Here is an 18,394-nt window from a genome sequence, read left to right on the forward strand (position 1 = left end):
GCAAAGGAGAAAGAGGAGCAAAAGCCTGGGAATTTCAAGTTGGGTCTTTGGGAGAATCACCCATGATCAGTTCTAGGGAAGTCAGGTATGGAAGCTCAGTTTGGGTGAGTGGTATGAGCTTGAGGTATTTGGACTGAGCTGTCAGAAATCACGTTTAGGAGCAAAGCAGAGAAGCCATCCAAAGCAACAGAGAAAGAACAGCCAGTTTTGGGAACAGAGAAGCAAGCAAGTTCAGGCACAGAGCAGAGGGGAAGAGATTCAGAGAGGGTGACTCTCCAGGTGCTGCAGAGGCCTCAAAGAGAGTGAGGCCTGAGAAAAGCGACGAACCGTTAGAGGAAAGCAGAGTGGCATACCAAGCATCTTCTGGTGCCAGTGAAGTGGTAGAGGCAGAATCTAGGTTTCAAGGGCAACGATACATATAAATAGCTATACATAATATAGCTATGTAATGTAGACTATTCTATACAACAGTCTTCAACTTTTGTTCCTAAGAAGGAGAGAATTAATATGATATCTGGTGGAGACAGCAGCAATGTAATTAATTTCATTTATGTTACGGTATTCCTATTCTTACTTAACATCTTCATGCCCAGTTATTTATGTGTAACTGTGAAGTTGAACATTTATTACTTGACAGGTAAAGTAAAAAACCACATTATTCTTTTGCCTTTTCGTCCTGTTCTTTGGGACTAATTCTTCCCTACTCCTTGGATAAAATATAAGGAAAGTTTCATCACTTTTATGGTTACTATTTGGTAACAAAAGGTCTTGTCATGTTTGGTTACTTTCATACACACAAATAGTCTACATTCAGTGATTAATATGTCCAGTGTAATAAAATAAAATGCTCCCTTCTCCAGCTTGGGTCTTCTTTGGTCTGGATGCCTGCCTCTGACTCACGATTGACTCCTCCAGATTGAATTGTTCAGAAGAAAGAGGCATGAAGGGTAACAGAATTCTCATTTGATGTATAAGGATTGGTCATGTGAACTTGCTAATATTTGTTGTACAAAAAAATGGCAATTTAATATGGTTCAATGTAATACTGTTGTCATCTGCATCAGACCTCTCTGGGCTGAGCAGACATTTAAAATTAACGTATTTCCTTCTTATTACTTATTTCTGTATTCCTAGGAGCACCCTTAAAATTGCTGGGAGGTCTTTCATCCAGAGCACCCTGAGTTCTATTGAATCTGTCTCCTTCAAATTTCAGCTCATAATTTCATCTTCAACTCCTGGGCATCTAGATCACATACCTCCAGCTTCCCTCTTCTGAGAGCTTGCCTTATTCCTACTCAGGCTGTTTTCATCAGGATAGAAAACAGTCCCTTGCCAACTTGCTCTTTTTGCATATCTAGTTGAGGGAAAATGCTCATGCTTTCTCTGATCCTCAACACTCAGGAGATGCAAACCACCCACAGCATATCACACTCTTAGCTTCACTGTCAGTACCAATATAATGCACTTTAGAGTTTCCAGGTATGTCAAAAGCCTGCTCACTGAGAGCTTGAGGATGCTCCCAGGGACACATATCCAGCTGTCTGGATTGTCTATGGAAGCCCCTTTCCCTAGCTTGAAGCGAGGGCCAACCAACTCCACCTGATGTCCCAGGGTGGGGTGTGTAACACTCCTAGCTCATCGAAAGCTCTCTCCTGAAATTCCCTTCTAGTTTTATTTTTATCTTTACCTTTCCACCTTGGTGATGGGTTAAGAGTTACAAAACCAGTTTTTGGAAACCTCCTTTGCAAGTCCTGCATGGTAGTCTTTAACCTGTGGAATGTGGATATAGTTGACATCTGTTGTCTTGGGGGCCAAAGGCAAAACTGAATCTGAAATAGTTCCCTTTTAACCTCCCGCTAAGTGCAGATTTAACAAATTTAGTGCCTTTCTCAATATTTAAGTAAAAGGTACATCCAGACACTGGAGTGTGGAGAGCACTGCTAAAGCAAACTACTAGGAAATTGAAATGATCATAAATGAACATAATATGCAAACAGAAATAGTCCAACCAGCACCTTAGTTTTGTTTCTGGCATTGCTTTTAACTCCAGAAGCAAGAGTTGAAAGAAACTGACCTGCTTTAAAATATATTTTTTAATGGTAATGTAATATGCTATATTTCTTCAAATTTGTTAAAAAGAGAAACTTTTCTTTTTTTTTTTTTTTAAATTTTTTATTGGATTATAGGTTTTGGGGTACATGAGCAGAGCATGCAAGACAGTTGCGTTGGTACACACATGGCAGTGTGCTTTGCTTTTCTTCTCCCCTTCACCCACATTTGGCATTTCTCCCCAGGCTATCCCTCCCCACCTCCCCCTCCCACTGGCCCTCCCCTTTTCCCCCCAATAGACCCCAGTGTTTAGTACTCCCCTTTCTGTGTCCATGTGTTCTCATTTTTCATCACCCACCTATGAGTGAGAATATGCGGTGTTTCATTTGCTGTTCTTGTGTCAGTTTGCTGAGGATGATGTTCTCCAGATTCATCCATGTCCCTACAAACGACACGAACTCATCATTTCTGATTGCTGCATAATATTCCATGGTGTATATGTGCCACATTTTTCCAATCCAGTGTATTATCAATGGGCATTTGGGTTGATTCCAGGTCTTTGCTATTGTAAACAGTGCTGCAATGAACATTCGTGTACATGTGTCCTTATAGTAGAACGATTTATAGTCTTTTGGACATATACCCAGTAATGGGATTGCTGGGTCAAATGGAATTTCTATGTCTAAGGCCTTGAGGAATCGCCACACCGTCTTCCACAATGGTTGAACGAATTTACACTCCCACCAACAGTGTAAAAGTGTTCCTTTTTCTCCACATCCTCTCCAGCATCTGTTGTCTCCAGATTTTTTAATGATCGCCATTCTAACTGGCGTGAGATGGTATCTCAATGTGGTTTTGATTTGCATCTCTCTGATGACCAGTGACGATGAGCATTTTTTCATATGATTGTTGGCCTCATATATGTCTTCTTTCGTAAAGTATCTGTTCATATCCTTTGCCCACTTTTGAATGGGCTTGTTTGTTTTTTTCCTGTAAATCTGCTTGAGTTGTTTGTAAATTCTGGATATCAGCCCTTTGTCAGATGGGTAGACTGCGAAAAAAAAGAGAAACTTTTCAAGAGTTGAATGGCATCATGGTTAGGGAAGAAAAATTCTGTAACTGGAATAGATGGTTTTAGTAATTCACATGTCTTCAATTTGTACTCTAGTCATAGCATACTTCTTAAAAAGTTGGTAAAAATAATGTGTTTTCTCTTTCCCCCTTCGTTTGACTAATTTCTGTAACATACACCCTCACAATGAATTATTGACTCAGGGACAAGAGGTAGAGAAATTACAGAGATTGCTAAGAATATCTACTGATTCTTATTTTCTACTTCTGCTTTAAAAGCTGTTTAGAAAATCTAATCAAGCCAAGCTTACATCCAGTAGAAACAGAGAGTGAATACATGTGCTTCAGAGCAGGTTTTTAAAAGAGAGCTTTCCCCATGGAACAGTGACCATATTGGGGAAAGAAGAGCTCAGAAGACATGAGTTATGCTTTCTGTTGCCTGGGAGGTGTTTGCTTAGAGAACACGCTGCTCAAGTATTTAAACCTTCACATTAGCCTTTTCCCAGTTGTTGGCAGAGTGAATGAGCATAAACTGTATTTGATGAGCTATAATTAACATAAATACTCATTTTTAAGCAGATAAATTTTTTTGAAACTGAAGGAAAATGGTTTAATTAGAGAAGCTTATACTTCCTATGAAAGGACTAGTCTTTTTGCTCCATGTTTTTAGTAAAGTTTAGTCAAATTTAGTTTAGTTCAGCTAGAACTAACATAGAAAAATTTGGAAATACATTTTATTCCTTTTTTTTAAACTAGAGGTTAGCAAACCTCGGCAGAAAAACCAAATGCAGCCTGACACCCATTTTGTAAATAAAGATTTATTGGAACATAGTCATGCTCATTTGTTTACAAATTGTCTCTGACTACACTTGCACTGCAACAGCATTGTTAAGTAGTTGTGACAGAGACCATATGGCCTGCAAAGCCTAAAATATTTACTATCCTGCTCTTTACAGGAAAGGCTCGCAGATCGCTGTTCCAGACTAATGAAAGTACTCAGTATCAGTGTTTTTGTGGTTACATATGGCATAAATGGCTATTAATTCTCTGAATTATTATTAATTTTAAATATGTCAGTATCTTCTGTACTTGATTATTGTGTGAAAATAACTGAATTAATTCTGAAAATTGATATGGCCTGATTGCCCAATGGAGAATATGTTGGACATTACAAAACTCATTTCTGCTTTTCAGATCCCATGGACAGTAAAATAATTTATTTGTTGATTTGCATTTTACCACTTAAAAACATCTTCGCAAGACATTGTGTAGTACAAAGCATGCTGTCAGCACTCACTTACCAAATGCTTTCTAGATTTTTTGGAACAATTTAAAATGTCAGTGCTTTTCTTCCTTTGTGTTCTTCAGTTTTCTGTGACGGCTGGATGGTTCCACTGCTTGGCATTCATGTTCCTTCCAAGTAAAGGGCAGAGACTTAAGGTTACCCTGTGGGTCATTTGCCTCATCAGGGTAGTTGGATCCTTCTCAAGAGAAGATTAGTTTAATGAGATGCTGCCTGATAACTGAGGCTGTTCTGTTGAGCACTGTAAGAACCAGACTGGGGACAAGAATTGATTTGTTTATTCATTTATACTTACGTTTATTCAACACATGTTGAAGCCATGCTTTACTAGGTGCTGTACTCTTAAGGATTTAATAGTCTCTTACAAGAGATGGACACAAGGCAAGTAATTATCATATATTGTGTTAGGTAAGATGATTGAGTTATAGGCAGGATATTACAGGAGAGAAGGGGCATCTAACTCACCATGGGGAGAGGACAATCAAGGAAAGCTTTTTGAAAGAGGCTAAATCTAGAGCAATAAATCCAGGACATTCTGTCAAAGATTGAGGTGGAAATGTCTGTCAGGTGGATTTGAGTCTAAGTCTGGGATAGAGATAAGGATTTAGGTGTCTTTATTCTAGAAACGGCAGTTGAAACCCTGAGAGCTAATGAGAGCCTGAAGAGTGGGAAGAGGGCTCATCGTGGAAAGGCCAACATTTAAAGATCAGAAAGAGATGCATAAAGGAAACAAGGAAGGGGTCAGAGAGATATTTAAGAGTACCAAGAGAGCAAAAGACAAGAGTGCTTAGAGACTGAATGAGGGGAAGGAGACAGTCAATGGAAAGATGGAAAATCCAGGATTGATCAGGGACTGGCAATGTAGGAGGCCGAGGAGAGATGGAATTCATTTCAAATATAATCTAATGTGACTGCTTATGTTTTAAACAAATAATGGCCTAGAACTTAGTTTTAGGCTGTTGTTTAAAGTAGGCCCCAATAAATAAGTTGATTTCCTATATTTGTAAAAGCTCATAAATTTTATTTAATCAAACATACATTTATTGAGCACTTATTTTGTACTAGGTGCTGTGAGAGGTTTCTGCCCCAAGGGATAAACTATGAGGGATACAAAAATGATCAGAAAGTGAAGTAGTAATATTTAAGCTAATCCCTGGACAATGGGGAGGGATGAAAGTACATGTAAGTCAAGAATAGAATTGGCAAGAGTTAGAGCAAAAGCACAGTACATGAAACTCCAGGACAACTGTCAAATCTTGAATTTCTGTTCTTGGCTATGTCTGTCTCCACCACTGGACTCTTTAATGCTGAGGACTGTAATTTATAGAGCCTCACTGGTGTTTTGCATGGTGTATTTATTCAATTAATGTTTGCTATGTGAATGAAACTTGATGAACAGAAACATTGTAATTGTTACTTATTCCATAGGCTTGCCTGTGCTGGCCTTAGTAATAAAGCAAAAACTAACTTAAAGACTAACATTTCTATGTTCATCAGTGAAACGGGTAATAGGTAAATTATCTTCTTGATCTGATGTTTGAGAATGACACATTAGAATTCTAAATGAATCAAGTATATGTAATTTATAATGTTACTATATGATATAAAAACAATTTGAGATAGAAGTCCCAAATATGAAGTTCCTTAAGACTTTGATCAAAACAACACAATTTCTTTGAGATTTTCTTTTTTAAAAAATTTTTATTTTTCAACAACAGCTAACCAAAGATGGGATCTTCTTTACATGATAATGTTGAAGTCAATTTAAACATGATTTATTTGTTAGCATGTTAATGGTTATATTTGTTTTATATTTTGAAGTGAACTATAGCCTTCTTTTAGTATTAAAAAATAACCTCTTGGTGTACAGATGCTTTAGATTAACCAAGGGTACTTGTTTAAAAAAGCTAATATTTTATAGCTGCATTTCTGTGGTTGATTTGATAAATTTGGGAATTAAATTGACAGTACAAATTTCATTAGTGGCATTACATAGTCAATTTGGAGAGGTTCATTTAATGTGCTACCTTGATTTAGAATGAACATTTAGAAATATGAAGAGTTGACTGGGCATGGTGGCTCACGCCTGTAATCCTAGAACTTTGGGAGGCCGAGGTGGGCAGATTGCTTGCACTCAGGAGTTTGAGACCAGCCGGAGCAAAAGAGACATGGCAAACATGGCAAAACCTCGTCTCTACTAAAAATACAAAACAAACAAACAAACAAACAAACAAAAAATTAGCCAGGCATGGTGGCTCACGCCTGTAGTCCCAGAGAGTTGGTGGCCTGAGGCAGGAGAATCGCTTGAGCCCAGGAGGTTGAGGCTGCAGTGAGCTGTGTTTGTGCCACTGCACTCTAGCCTGGGTGACAAAGTGATACCCTGTCTCAAAAAACAAAATAAACAAAAAAAGAAGAAATATGAAGAGTTAGATAAATGATACAATAATAGCCCACGTTTTCTTGTTGATTGTCAAAAAGGAAATAATTAACAGTATCTATTATAACCACACAGGATGTATTGATTTAAGGATTATAATAGAAAATAATTCAAGCAACTGGAAAGGTGAAGGATGTTGTTCTATGAAGATTTTGTATCCTTAATTATTTATAAGTATTTGAGTTATGTGTGACTTCATTTTCTCCGTTTTTTGATAGTGATATCCAAAACAAATCTGAAGTTATTTGTTAGTTTGACCTGTGTTATCCTTGCTTCTTAAATTCGTGAATTATCTACTTTAATCTGGTTCTTATTTCACAAATGATGGAAGTCAGATTAAGCAGTTTGTTTAAATGACCTGCAGTGAGTTATAGAGATAGGTCACCTTTCTGTGCTAACGAGTTGGCAAGAAAAAGTCATGAAAGTTTACGGGCTTCCTGTTGCAGTTGACCACAAATACACTTCCATAAATGAAATAAACAGGTTTGCTCATTGCATCATTATAAATTTAATTTCAAACTTAATTTTCTAAATCATTTTTTCCAAGTAAGCAAGCAAGAAAAATAAATAAGAACTCATATATTTTCTTGTCTTTTTTTCCCTTGCCCAATAGGACCAGACATATTATCAATCATTTCAGGTTTCAGAATATGGTAAGAGTTTCTCAATTTATTTTGGAAGAAAAAAACATCTGTTATTTTCTGGAGAGATTATAGAAATGTTTAAGAGATGTGTTATTTGAAGTAAAAATCCCAATGGAGTTAAAATTCTGGTGTTTTTTTATAGGCTTAAACATATTTTTTTCTTTTGTAAAAATTCTAAAATCTCGTTATATAGAAAAAAGTAAAAAAAATCACCTATAGTTATATTATGCTAGTCTTTTTCTTATGCACAACACAATATATTTTTCTACTTTATTGTAATCATAAAATATTTAAAATGTTGTGCTTAAAAATACTTAAATTATCGTCCACAGTTTTCATTTGATTGGCTTTTGTAAAGACAGTCTGTTGAACTCAGGTAAATCTTCTTCTTACAGTTGCCATACTTAAATATCACAGTTAGAAACCCATAGATAAAAACATGGAACTCACCTATTTTCTTGATGAATGGAGAGGAATGGAGAGCTGAGAGTGAAAGCATAGGATCTTAGTATTAGTTATACTTTGAATAGTTATTTTGTGGTTACGCATGCAGTTTTTCATTTGATTTGAGCTTCTTTTTGAGTTTGGGTTTTATTTAGGCAGTAGAAATGATAATGTCCAGGTAGTAGTACCTCCGGCTCTGTGGGCCATATGTCTCTGTCATTACTACTCAGCTTTGCCTTGGTAGCACGGCAGCAGCCAAAGATAGTATGTATATGAATGCTTCTGTGCTGCAATAAACCTTATTTTATGGACATGAAAATTTGAATTTCATATAATTTTCATATGTCATGAATATTCTTCTTCTTTTGATTTTTTTCCAACTAGTTAAAAATTGTAAGAATGTTCTTAGTTCATGCTGGTCATAGTTTACTGAACTCTGATCTGTAACTGTGCTCCCCAGTATGGGGGCCACTTGCCATGTGTGGCTGTTGAGCACTTCAAATGTGCCTAGTCCAAATGGAGACACCAGATGTTAAAGACTTAGTATAAGAAAAAAGAAATAAAAATAGTTTGTTAATTACCATTTGTTATTTTGATTATTTGTTGAATTAATAATATTTTAGATATATGGGATTAAATAAAATATAGAAATTAATTTTACCTGCTTTTTTTACTTTTAAAATTTGGGTACTAGAAATGAAAAATTACACACATGGCTCACATTTTATTTCTTTTTGACAGCGTGATCTAGAAGAATAAATCACAGGGGACCAACATTTTTATAGGCTATGTTTATATCCCATTGTGGTGATATGCTGGGTGGTTGTATGTCATTGGATAAGGTATAGTGGAGGTGGGGAATTGATTACAAACCTATAATGTTTGAGGAAGAGGCATTTTGATTTCCTTTGTGGTGGGGGTGTCAAGTTGACTCACATAACTTTTTTGGTCTCCCTGTCCTAGACTGGTCTAGAGTCTAGGAGTGTCTTGGCACATTCAGGGCCATTAGCCTCGAATGGAGCTGAAGGTCTGCCCTATATTGTTGCCCCTTTGGGTATTTTGATACTTCTCTTATGTTAATTGAAAGGTGAGGTGCCTTGTTATGAGAGTGACCTGTTTCTTTGGTCAGAGAACTATAGAAAAATGTTTTATAACCTGGAAAGAAACACACATTTTTTACTCTGGTTAGAGTGCTTTATATCAATTATAGTATTAATACTTATGAAATAGTTTATACCTTAATTATTATTATTATTATTTGAGATAGAGTCTCACTCTGTTGCTTAGGCCAGAGTACAGTGGCACAATCTTGGCTCACTGCAACCTCTGCCTCCTGGGTTCAAGTGATTCTCCTGCCTCGGGCTCCCAAGTAGCTGGGATTACAGGTGTGTGTCACCATGCCCAGATAAGTTTTGTATGTTTAGTAGAGACAGGGTTTCACCACGTTGGCCAGGCTGGTCTCGAACTCCTGACCTCAGGTGATCCACCTGCTTCAACCTCCTAGAGTGCTAGGAGGCATGAGCCACTGCTCCCAGCCTCATACCTTAATTATATAAATCTAACCAAACTAGGGATTTCTAGTTTTGGGTAAAACAAGGGCTTTTCATCTGTGTTAACATGTATTTGGATTCTAATGAGTTTATGTTCAAATAGTACAAATTATCAACTCCTTCAGAACATGTTTATTTTTCATTTTGTTCAGTGGAAGATGATAATGAAGTAGATTTTAAAAAAGATTTACCATTGCTTTTCTTTTCCAGTATTACCAAAGTTTGATGTGGCTTTGCAGACACCGTTATATTGTTCTATGAATTCTAAGCATTTAAATGGTACCATCACGGCAAAGTAAGTGTCATTTTTCTTTTGATATGATTCGAAACCATTGTCAAACTGTATGACTAAAACCTGATTATATCCTCCAGAATAGTAGGACAATTTTTGCTTATTAAAATACCTTAGTGAACAGGAAACAACTATTTATAATATATAATTACTCATGGGACAGATCTCTGCATCCATTGCCCTGCTTCCAAGCTGACCCAGTCCTAAAATATTTCCTATAGACTAGTGTCTGTCTTAGACTTATTAAGGGATTTACATTATAGATAGCACTCAGGTTTTTTTTTTTTTTCCGGATGACATGGAATTGAGGTAACTTATCTTTTCTGAAATTCTATTTTTTTCCATTGATAATGGAGGTAGAGCTCTTGGGGAGAGAATTGGTTGCCTTATTGCAATTAACAAATGAGTAAATTATCTGCATTTATCCATCACATCATGTGAATACAGAGACTTCCAACCCACCTTACGGAACAGGTCTATGGTGGCTGTCATGATTTTGACTCACTAGCTTGAACAACGCATAGTGTTTTGTTTTGCTGAGGCAAAAAGCATTGTCAGAGTTCCAGACTAATGGTTCTCTGAAGCAGGCTGGGACTGCCCTCAAGTAATTCAAGGACTGGTCTCTTGTAGCTTTTGTTTTTGATGTGTCAGTATCTGTGCTTTGGTTTCTGAAATATATTTAGTTTCAGAATTTACTTCTAAAAGGTAATAAAAGCTGGACCTCACCTCTCTGCCATCTTCTCACTATATTCCTCACCTGGTGAGGGTTTGTGGCCATGGCATGTCAAAGGATGGGCAGCAGAGAATCTCCTGGCAGAAGCATCTCCATAGACCAAAATGTTCTGAGGACTCCTATTTTAGACTCCAGCAAAAAAAAAAATTATCAGAAGCCCATGTAACATAAAGGCAAAAGTGTGTCTACAATTTGTATCAAGTTAGATTTCCACCCTGTTCAAGTAAAAGCTAACTTCCAATATGAATTTGGGTACTGTGAATGGATTAATGGTTTAGACAATAGATAAATGTCTGCATTTCCCATAATTATCATACAATACTTGATCTTAGCTGAGGGTTAAGCATTCTGAGTTTTATTTTGAGTTCTTTGACTAATGCTCATAAAAGTTAGTGGGTACAAATCCACACAGACATTGTGTGTGGACCTGCCCAGTCTACATCCACATGGATTGGGCTGAGTCTGTCTATCATCTTTTGTTCTGTTTTTGGTTTTCAGAAGTGTGCCAGGGATTTAATACAGTAAGTTAAAGCAGTGGTTGTTAAACTTTGCTAACTCTGCAGAAAAATTTACATGTAATTTTAGGGGGTGTTGGGTTTCCCTGAAACCTTACTATTGACACCCTCCTCCCTAGCCCAGCGGGAGCACTTGTTTCATCACGGTTCTCATGGTTGGGCCTCTTTGAGACACTGATGGTTGATAATAACATAACAATTGTGATGGCCTCATGACATTCTTTAGTGTTTACCATGTTGTATTCTTATCATTTTTCTTAGTATGTGCATCAGTTGAGGTTCAACCAGGGAAGGAGAGCCAGTGGTAGATTTATTCCAGGGTGGCGCAGATCTTCTGCGTGATTCAGAGGAATGGCCACCATGTGGCTGAGGCGTCTCTCCTCAGAGGGCTGTGAGTAAATGATGAACATCACATCTTCACCCTAGCTGTCCTGAGTTCTGGGCCTACCAGTACAGTTCCAAGGGAGTCTCTTGTTGCCTCCAGGGTGTAGAATCAGACGGAAAATATTATTTACAACTTTGCAACAGATTTAAGAAAGTTCTTTGACCAGCAGGTGATCTTTTATCATTCTATACAACTTGGGGTATAAATACTGGCATATACTATTCTATAAATAGTGTCCCAGAAAAGGTAGGCCCTCCTCATCATCCTGACTGTGTCTGTCATGATGAAAGCAGCATCTCCTTTTCCTTCAGAAGCTAATTCCTCCACTTGGGCCTTGGACACTGTCTCCTGAATCAGGAGAATCACAAACAATCCTGCTTCCTCTATTACCTGTGTCTCGATTTCTCCCATTTGGTTGTCTTTAACCTTTTGTTCTTTGGTAGGATCTTCACTCTGCATTTAATCATTTGTGTTACTAAAAGAAACGAACCCTTCCTTGACCTCCATGCCTCCTTCCAGCTGCTGCCTTTTCTCTCACCTCGTCTTCACAGCCAGTTAGAATTTCATTTCCACTTCTTCATCTTCTGTTCATTCTTCATTCACCTGCAGTCAGCCTGTCACCTTCACCATGCCATTGAAATTGCTTTCACCGTGGTTACAAAGACATCTTGCTTAATCTTGTGTGTAGATTTTTTTTTTTTAGTTTTTTTCTTTTTTTACAACTTTTTCTTTGCAGCTTATGACATTGTTGTCCACTCTCATTTCCTTTCCGGTTTTCCTTCTTTCTCTTTGGCTACTCCTTTGAGACTCTTGCAGGTAACTCCCTCTGTCCATCTTTTAAAAGTTCTTGTTTCAAGGCTGGTGCAGTGGCTCATTCATGCAATCCCAGTGTTTTGAGAGGCCAAGGTGGGAGGACAACTTGAGGCTAGGACTTTGATACCAGCCTGGGCAACATAGTGAGACCCTGTCTCCACAAAAAAATAAAAAAATTAGCTGAGTGTGCTGGTAGACATCTGTGGTCCAAGCTACTCATGAGGCTGAGGCAGGAAGATCACTTGAGGCTGCAGGAGCTATGATTGTGCCACTGCATTCCACCCTGGGCAACAAAGAAAGACCCAATTTCTTTTTTTTTTTCTAAAAAAAAGTAAAGAAAAAAACAGTTCTTTCTTAGAGCTCTACTTTGGTTCTCTTCTTTCTCTATACATTACTCAGATTTTTTTTCCTCCATGCCTAGGACTTCTGCTACTGCTTATAACTGATGATATCACATCTCTAGCCCCACATTTCTTTCTTGGGGTTCAGACACTGCTATGTCACTGCCTGCTAGACATTTCTCACAGGTGCTTTTATTTATTTATTTCCCTCCTCCTCCTTCTACTTCTTCCCTCTTCTTCCTTCTTCTTCTCCATCCCCTCCTCCTGCTTCTTCTTTCTTCTTCCTTCCTCCTCCTCCCTCCTCCCTTCTCTATCCTCTTCCTCCTCCTCCTCCTTCTTTCTTCCTTCCTCCCTCCTCCTCCTCCTCCTCCTCCTCCTCCTTTTTCTTCCTCCTCCTCCGCCTTTCTTTCTTCCTCCTCCTCCTCCTCCTCCTTTTTCTTCTTCCTCCTTCTCCTCTTTCCCTTTTTTGGTAGGTCCCTATAGAAGATCCCACAGGTACTTTAAAGCAAACAAATAATCTTTCCCCAAACCTGATTGTTCTCTTATATCTCTCTTGGTAAACTGTACCACCTTCGGGTTAGCTTCCCATCAGCTGCACTCTCCCCATTTCCTCAATCCCCATAGCCAATCACCATCCGCGGCTTTTGATTCTAGCTCCTTACTCTCTCAAATCCATCCATTTTTCTCCATAGCCACTTCCTTGATTCAGGCCAGCATCATCTCTCCCTCCTCAGCTACGGTTGCAGTTTCTTAAATGTTTTTCCTGACTCAGGCTTTACCTCTTTCAATCTTTTCTTGGCGTGGTATCAAGTTTCTTGTTTCTCTTACTGAAAGGCAAATTTGATTTTATCACTCTTTTTGGGTGAAAACTTTCAGACTATTGCCTTGAGAGTGAAGTTCAGATTCTTTAGTTTATTTTGCAGGGCTCTTTTCTGGATTCATGTCTTTTGAAACATTCCACGTTCCTCTACTCCAGCCCATTCTCTACTGTCCCAAACTCTGCTCTCAAATTTTACTTTAGCTTCTAAAAATACAAAACACTTTTTTTCTGACCAGTAGGCCATTACATAGGCAATTTCAAGGCTTACTACTTGCCTCCAACACTTTTTATGCCCCTCTTAACACTAATCACACAGTGCTGTGCTGCTGTTTGCTTTGAAGGTGGCTCTGTGTCTTGTGCACTACTGCACCTTGGTGCCTACTACAGGGTCAGCCATGGAGTAGGTATCTAATATATACCTACTGAGAGAAAAAATAGGCCAGGCCCAGTGGCTCATGCCTGTAATCTCAGCACTTTGGGAGGTTAAGGAGGGTGGATCACTTAAGGCCAGGAGTTTGAGGCCAGCCTGGCCAACATAGCAAAACCCCATCTCTACTAAAAATACAAAAATTAGCCAGGCCTGGTGGCACACTCCCAGCTATTCGGGAAGGTGAGGCATGAGAATTGTTTGAACCTGGGAGGTGGAAGTTACAGTGAGCCGAGATTGTACCACTGCACTTCAGCCTGGGTGAGAGAGTGAGACTTTTTCTAAAAAAAAAAAAAAAAAAAAAAAAAAAAAAAAAAGGAAAGAACAAATAGATAAGCAACATGACCCTTAAGATTTCGGCTCTAAGCTGTATGTAGCACAGCAAAGGTCTTCATACCAAACCAAAAGCCTAGTATTTGGAGATCTGTAGATACAGGAAAAAAGAAAGTCCGTTTATCTTATTTTCTCATTCAACAATCAACACGGAGGACTTCTGTGACCTCTGGTAATGAAGAAGTGGGTAAGGATTTCTCCCCACCAAATACCCAATCAATCAATCAGTTTTGCAGGGGACACCAGATGGGTGTCCTCTAGTTCAATTCAAGTCTGAAACTATCTACTGGAACACGGCATCAGATCATAGATGAGGACTTGCTCCAAGACTGTCCCCACTTCAGATGCCTCTCATAAGTAATAGTTGTCACCTATACTTCTGGCTGCAAATTGGAGTTCCCACTAGCTTCTCTTTGGGTTTGACTCATTTGCTGGAGCTGCTCACAGAACTCAGGAAAACACTTTACTAGCTTATTACAAAGGATGCGATGATGGATAGAGATGGAGAGCTGGAAGAGACATGTAGGGTGAGCCATGTGGGAAGGAACATGGAGCCTTCATGCCCTCCGAGCTGTGCATGCTGCCCTCCCGGAAACTCCATGTTTTCAGCTCTCTGGAAGTTCTCCAGAGCCTCTCCTTTTGGATTTTTATTTTGTGTTTTCTTTTTTTTTTTTGAGACGGAGTTTCGCTCTTGTTACCCAGGCTGGAGTGCAATGGCGCGATCTCGGCTCACCGCAACCTCCGCCTCCTGGGTTCAGGCAATTCTCCTGCCTCAGCCCCCTGAGTAGCTGGGATTACAGGCACACGCCACCGTGCCCAGCTAATTTTTTGTATTTTTAGTAGAGACGGGGTTTCACCACGTTGACCAGGATGGTCTGGATCTTTTGACCTCGTGATCCACCCGCCTTGGCCTCCCAAAGTTCTTTTTCTTTTTTTCCCCCATTTACCACTGATTAGAAGACAAGGTATTGCTTCATAAACTTTTTGTCTTTTTTGTGCTATGGCTGCTTTCAGAGAAAAAAATTCTTTGTTTTGTTAATGATACTAGCCTAGAATATTTTGATTTGCTTTTTATTTTATTTATTTTTTAGGTGATGAAGTCTCACTCTCTTACAGGCTGGAGTGCAGTGGTGTAGTCATAGCTTACTGCATCCCCAAACTCCTGGGCTCAAGCAATCTTCTCACCTCAGCCTTCCAAGTATCTAGGGCTATAGGTGCAAGCCACTATGCCTGGCTAATTTTGTCCTTTATAACGATGGGGTCTTGTCATTTTCCCCAGGCTGGTCTTGAATTCCTGGCCTCACAAGATCCTCCTGCCTTGGTCTCCTCAAGTGCTGGGACTACAGGCGTGCCCCACCACTCCCGGCCTGATTTGCTTTTTGAAAATTAGTTAAGCTTTTATTTTCTGAATGATTAACTTATCCCAAATGCTTCCAGGTTCTATTAGGACAATAATTGTATCTTTGTTTCACAATTATTATAGCCAGCTTGCTGTTTGGAAAACTAAATCTGTTTCACATTGAAGTCAAAATTAAAAGTTTTTGTGTCTGAGAGTACTTTAAATTATATTTGGATTTTAAAGATCCATATACTATCGTGTGCTATAACTCAGTTAAGATACAATATCCTGGCATTCTAATTTTGCTTTTATTTAATCTTTAGCATGATACAAGTAGAGTCAGGTTTCGAAGACTCTGGGATACGTGAATTGGATGCTATGGTTGCTAACCAAGGTTTCCACTAACTTTACTGTTTTTGTTTGGAAGTATGGTGCATTTAAAGGTGGATTTTATTATTTTTTCTTCTTAGTTTGGAATATGCTATATTTTAAGTTGACTTGATCCAGATGAGGGGCTGTTTCTGTGTTCAGTTAATGGATTCAGGAAGCAGCAGTTTATTGCTATGATTTATAGAATGCAGAGCAAAATTGACTTCCATCTCTGGCTCACATTTCACAATAGAGATAGAAGCAACCCAGGAAATGCATTTAAAAAAGGCTTTCTGGCAGTAAAATGTATTGCCTCATCTTCACATAAAGAAACTTTCCTATCATGAGAGAGGATAAAATTAGTACATAGAAAGAAAAGTAGAACGGAATGTTGTTTGACTCAAAAAGCTATGTTTGGGCTGGGCACACTGGCTCATACCTATAATCCCAGTACTTTGGGAGGTCGAGGTGGGTGGCTTGACCTCCCAAAGTGCTGGCCAATATGGTGAAACTCCATTTCTACTAAAAATACAAAAATTAGCTGGGTGTGGTGGCAGACATCTGTAATCCCAGCTACTCAGGAGTCTGAGGCAGGAGAATCACTTGAACCCAGGAGGCAGAGGTTGCAGCGAGCCAGGATTGGACCACTGCACTCTAGCCTGGGCAACAGAGTAAGACTCTGTCTCAAAACAAAAAACAAACCACAAAATTCGCTGGGCCTGGTGTCTTGCGCTTTTCATCTCAGCTACTCGAGAGGCTGAGGCAGGAGAATCTCTTGAACCCTGAAGGTGGAGGCTGCAGTGAGCTGAGATCAGGCCACTGCATTCCAGCCTGGGTGACAGAGTGAGACTCTGTCTCAAAAAACACACAAAAAAACAAAACAAAACAAAAACCAAGTTTGGTACTATGGATTTAAAAAATTATTTTTATTTTAAATTTTTCTGGAAAAAATCATTTTTGACAGCCATGAGCACATTTGGTGCTCCAGAATCGATGGTCTAATAAACCTTCCTGGCTAATATTGGAACCTGCAGCAATAGACCATGGTGATTGCAATTTCAGCTGAAATTTGAAAATCTTCTAAAGCTGCAAAGTTTCATGGACATGCAGTTAATGGGCTAGTCCAGATTTCTAGGAGTGAAAGATTTACATGATATTTAAAAATGAAACACCGCATATTCTCACTCATAGGTGGGTGATGAAAAATGAGAACACATGGACACAGAAAGGGGAGTACTAAACACTGGGGTCTATTGGGGGGAAAAGGGGAGGGCCAGTGGGAGGGGGAGGTGGGGAGGGATAGCCTGGGGAGAAAAGCCAAATGTGGGTGAAGGGGAGAAGAAAAGAAACACACTGCCATGTGTGTACCTACGCAACTGTCTTGCATGCTCTGCTCATGTACCCCAAAACCTATAATCCAATAAAAAATTAAAAAAAAAAATTCCATTTACAATAGCATAAAAACATAAAATATTTTAGTGTTACATTTAACAAAATATGCGGAAGATTTATATGCTAAGTATGATTGAACATTAATGAGGAAAAATTAAAGATCTAAATAAATGGACAGATATACTGTGAAAAAAAAAAAAAATCTTTGGACAGCAAACTGTCACTTCCAATTATGATCAGGTTTTCTTCTGGAGTCTTTCAGATGGTCAGAGGTTGGGCAGAGTGTGTTTTAAGAACCGTTTTAAGGTACTATAGTTAAAAGTCTTCCCATTTTGGAAACTTAATTTCAAGGATCACCATTTGTTTTTTATTTATTTAATTTTTTGAGATGTAGTCTCACTCTGTTGCCCAAGCTGGAGTGCAGTGGCACGATCTCTGCTTACTGCAGCCTGTGCCTCCTGGGTTTAAGCAGTTCTCTGCTTCAGTCTTTCGAGTAGCTGGGAATATAGGGCACCCACCATGAGGCCCAGCTTATTTTTGTATTTTTAGGAGAAATGGGGTTTCACCACCTTGGCCAGGCTGATCTTGAACTCCAGACCTTGTGATCTACCTGCCTCAGCCTCCCAAAGTGTTGGGATTACAGGTGTGAGCCACCGCGCCTGGCCCATGTAATTTTTTGAAATGTTGGATTGCTAAAATGTATGCTATTGAAAGTAGTATTTTTGTTGTGTTCTGACAATATCAAGTTGATATGTGAAAAAGACTATGTTTATAATTATTCAGGTATACATATGGGAAGCCAGTGAAAGGAGATGTAACACTTACGTTTTTACCTTTATCCTTTTGGGGAGAGAAGAAAAGTATTACAAAAACATTTCAGGTAACTTTTGCAGATATTTTATAACTTGTAATGGGGAAAAATATATGTAGTTTTTCTAGAAATAAGATTTAGTACTTAGTTAACAAAAAGTTAAGTGTAAGAAAATCAAGAGCTTTCCAGCATTGAATAAGTGAGAATTAATTCAATTTATAGTGATTAAAATGGTACCGGAGCTATCATATTGTCGTGACTCATCTAAGTTTTATTTCTAAAGTTTGAATTGCTAAAATGAAAAATAATACTGAACTTTTAAACAA

The 18,394-nt window shown here is 38.6% G+C and overlaps 1 protein-coding gene across 12 annotated transcripts in view; it reads left to right on the forward strand.

Annotated features, from left to right (window-relative positions):
- Positions 1 to 18,394, forward strand: part of CD109 (CD109 molecule) — a 305,344-nt gene that overhangs the window by 215,096 nt on the left and 71,854 nt on the right. For all 12 annotated transcript variants that reach the window (XM_054254174.2, XM_078369551.1, XM_054254172.2 and 9 more), the window contains 3 exons: positions 7,474 to 7,513; positions 9,709 to 9,793; positions 18,041 to 18,137. In XM_054254174.2, coding sequence (XP_054110149.1) covers positions 9,756 to 9,793; positions 18,041 to 18,137 — 135 coding nt within the window. In that variant the 5' untranslated portion in view covers positions 7,474 to 7,513; positions 9,709 to 9,755. The remainder of the gene's footprint in view (positions 1 to 7,473; positions 7,514 to 9,708; positions 9,794 to 18,040; positions 18,138 to 18,394) is intronic.

This window comes from Callithrix jacchus, chromosome 4 (assembly GCF_049354715.1).
Source record: "Callithrix jacchus isolate 240 chromosome 4, calJac240_pri, whole genome shotgun sequence".
NCBI lineage: Eukaryota > Metazoa > Chordata > Mammalia > Primates > Cebidae > Callithrix > Callithrix jacchus.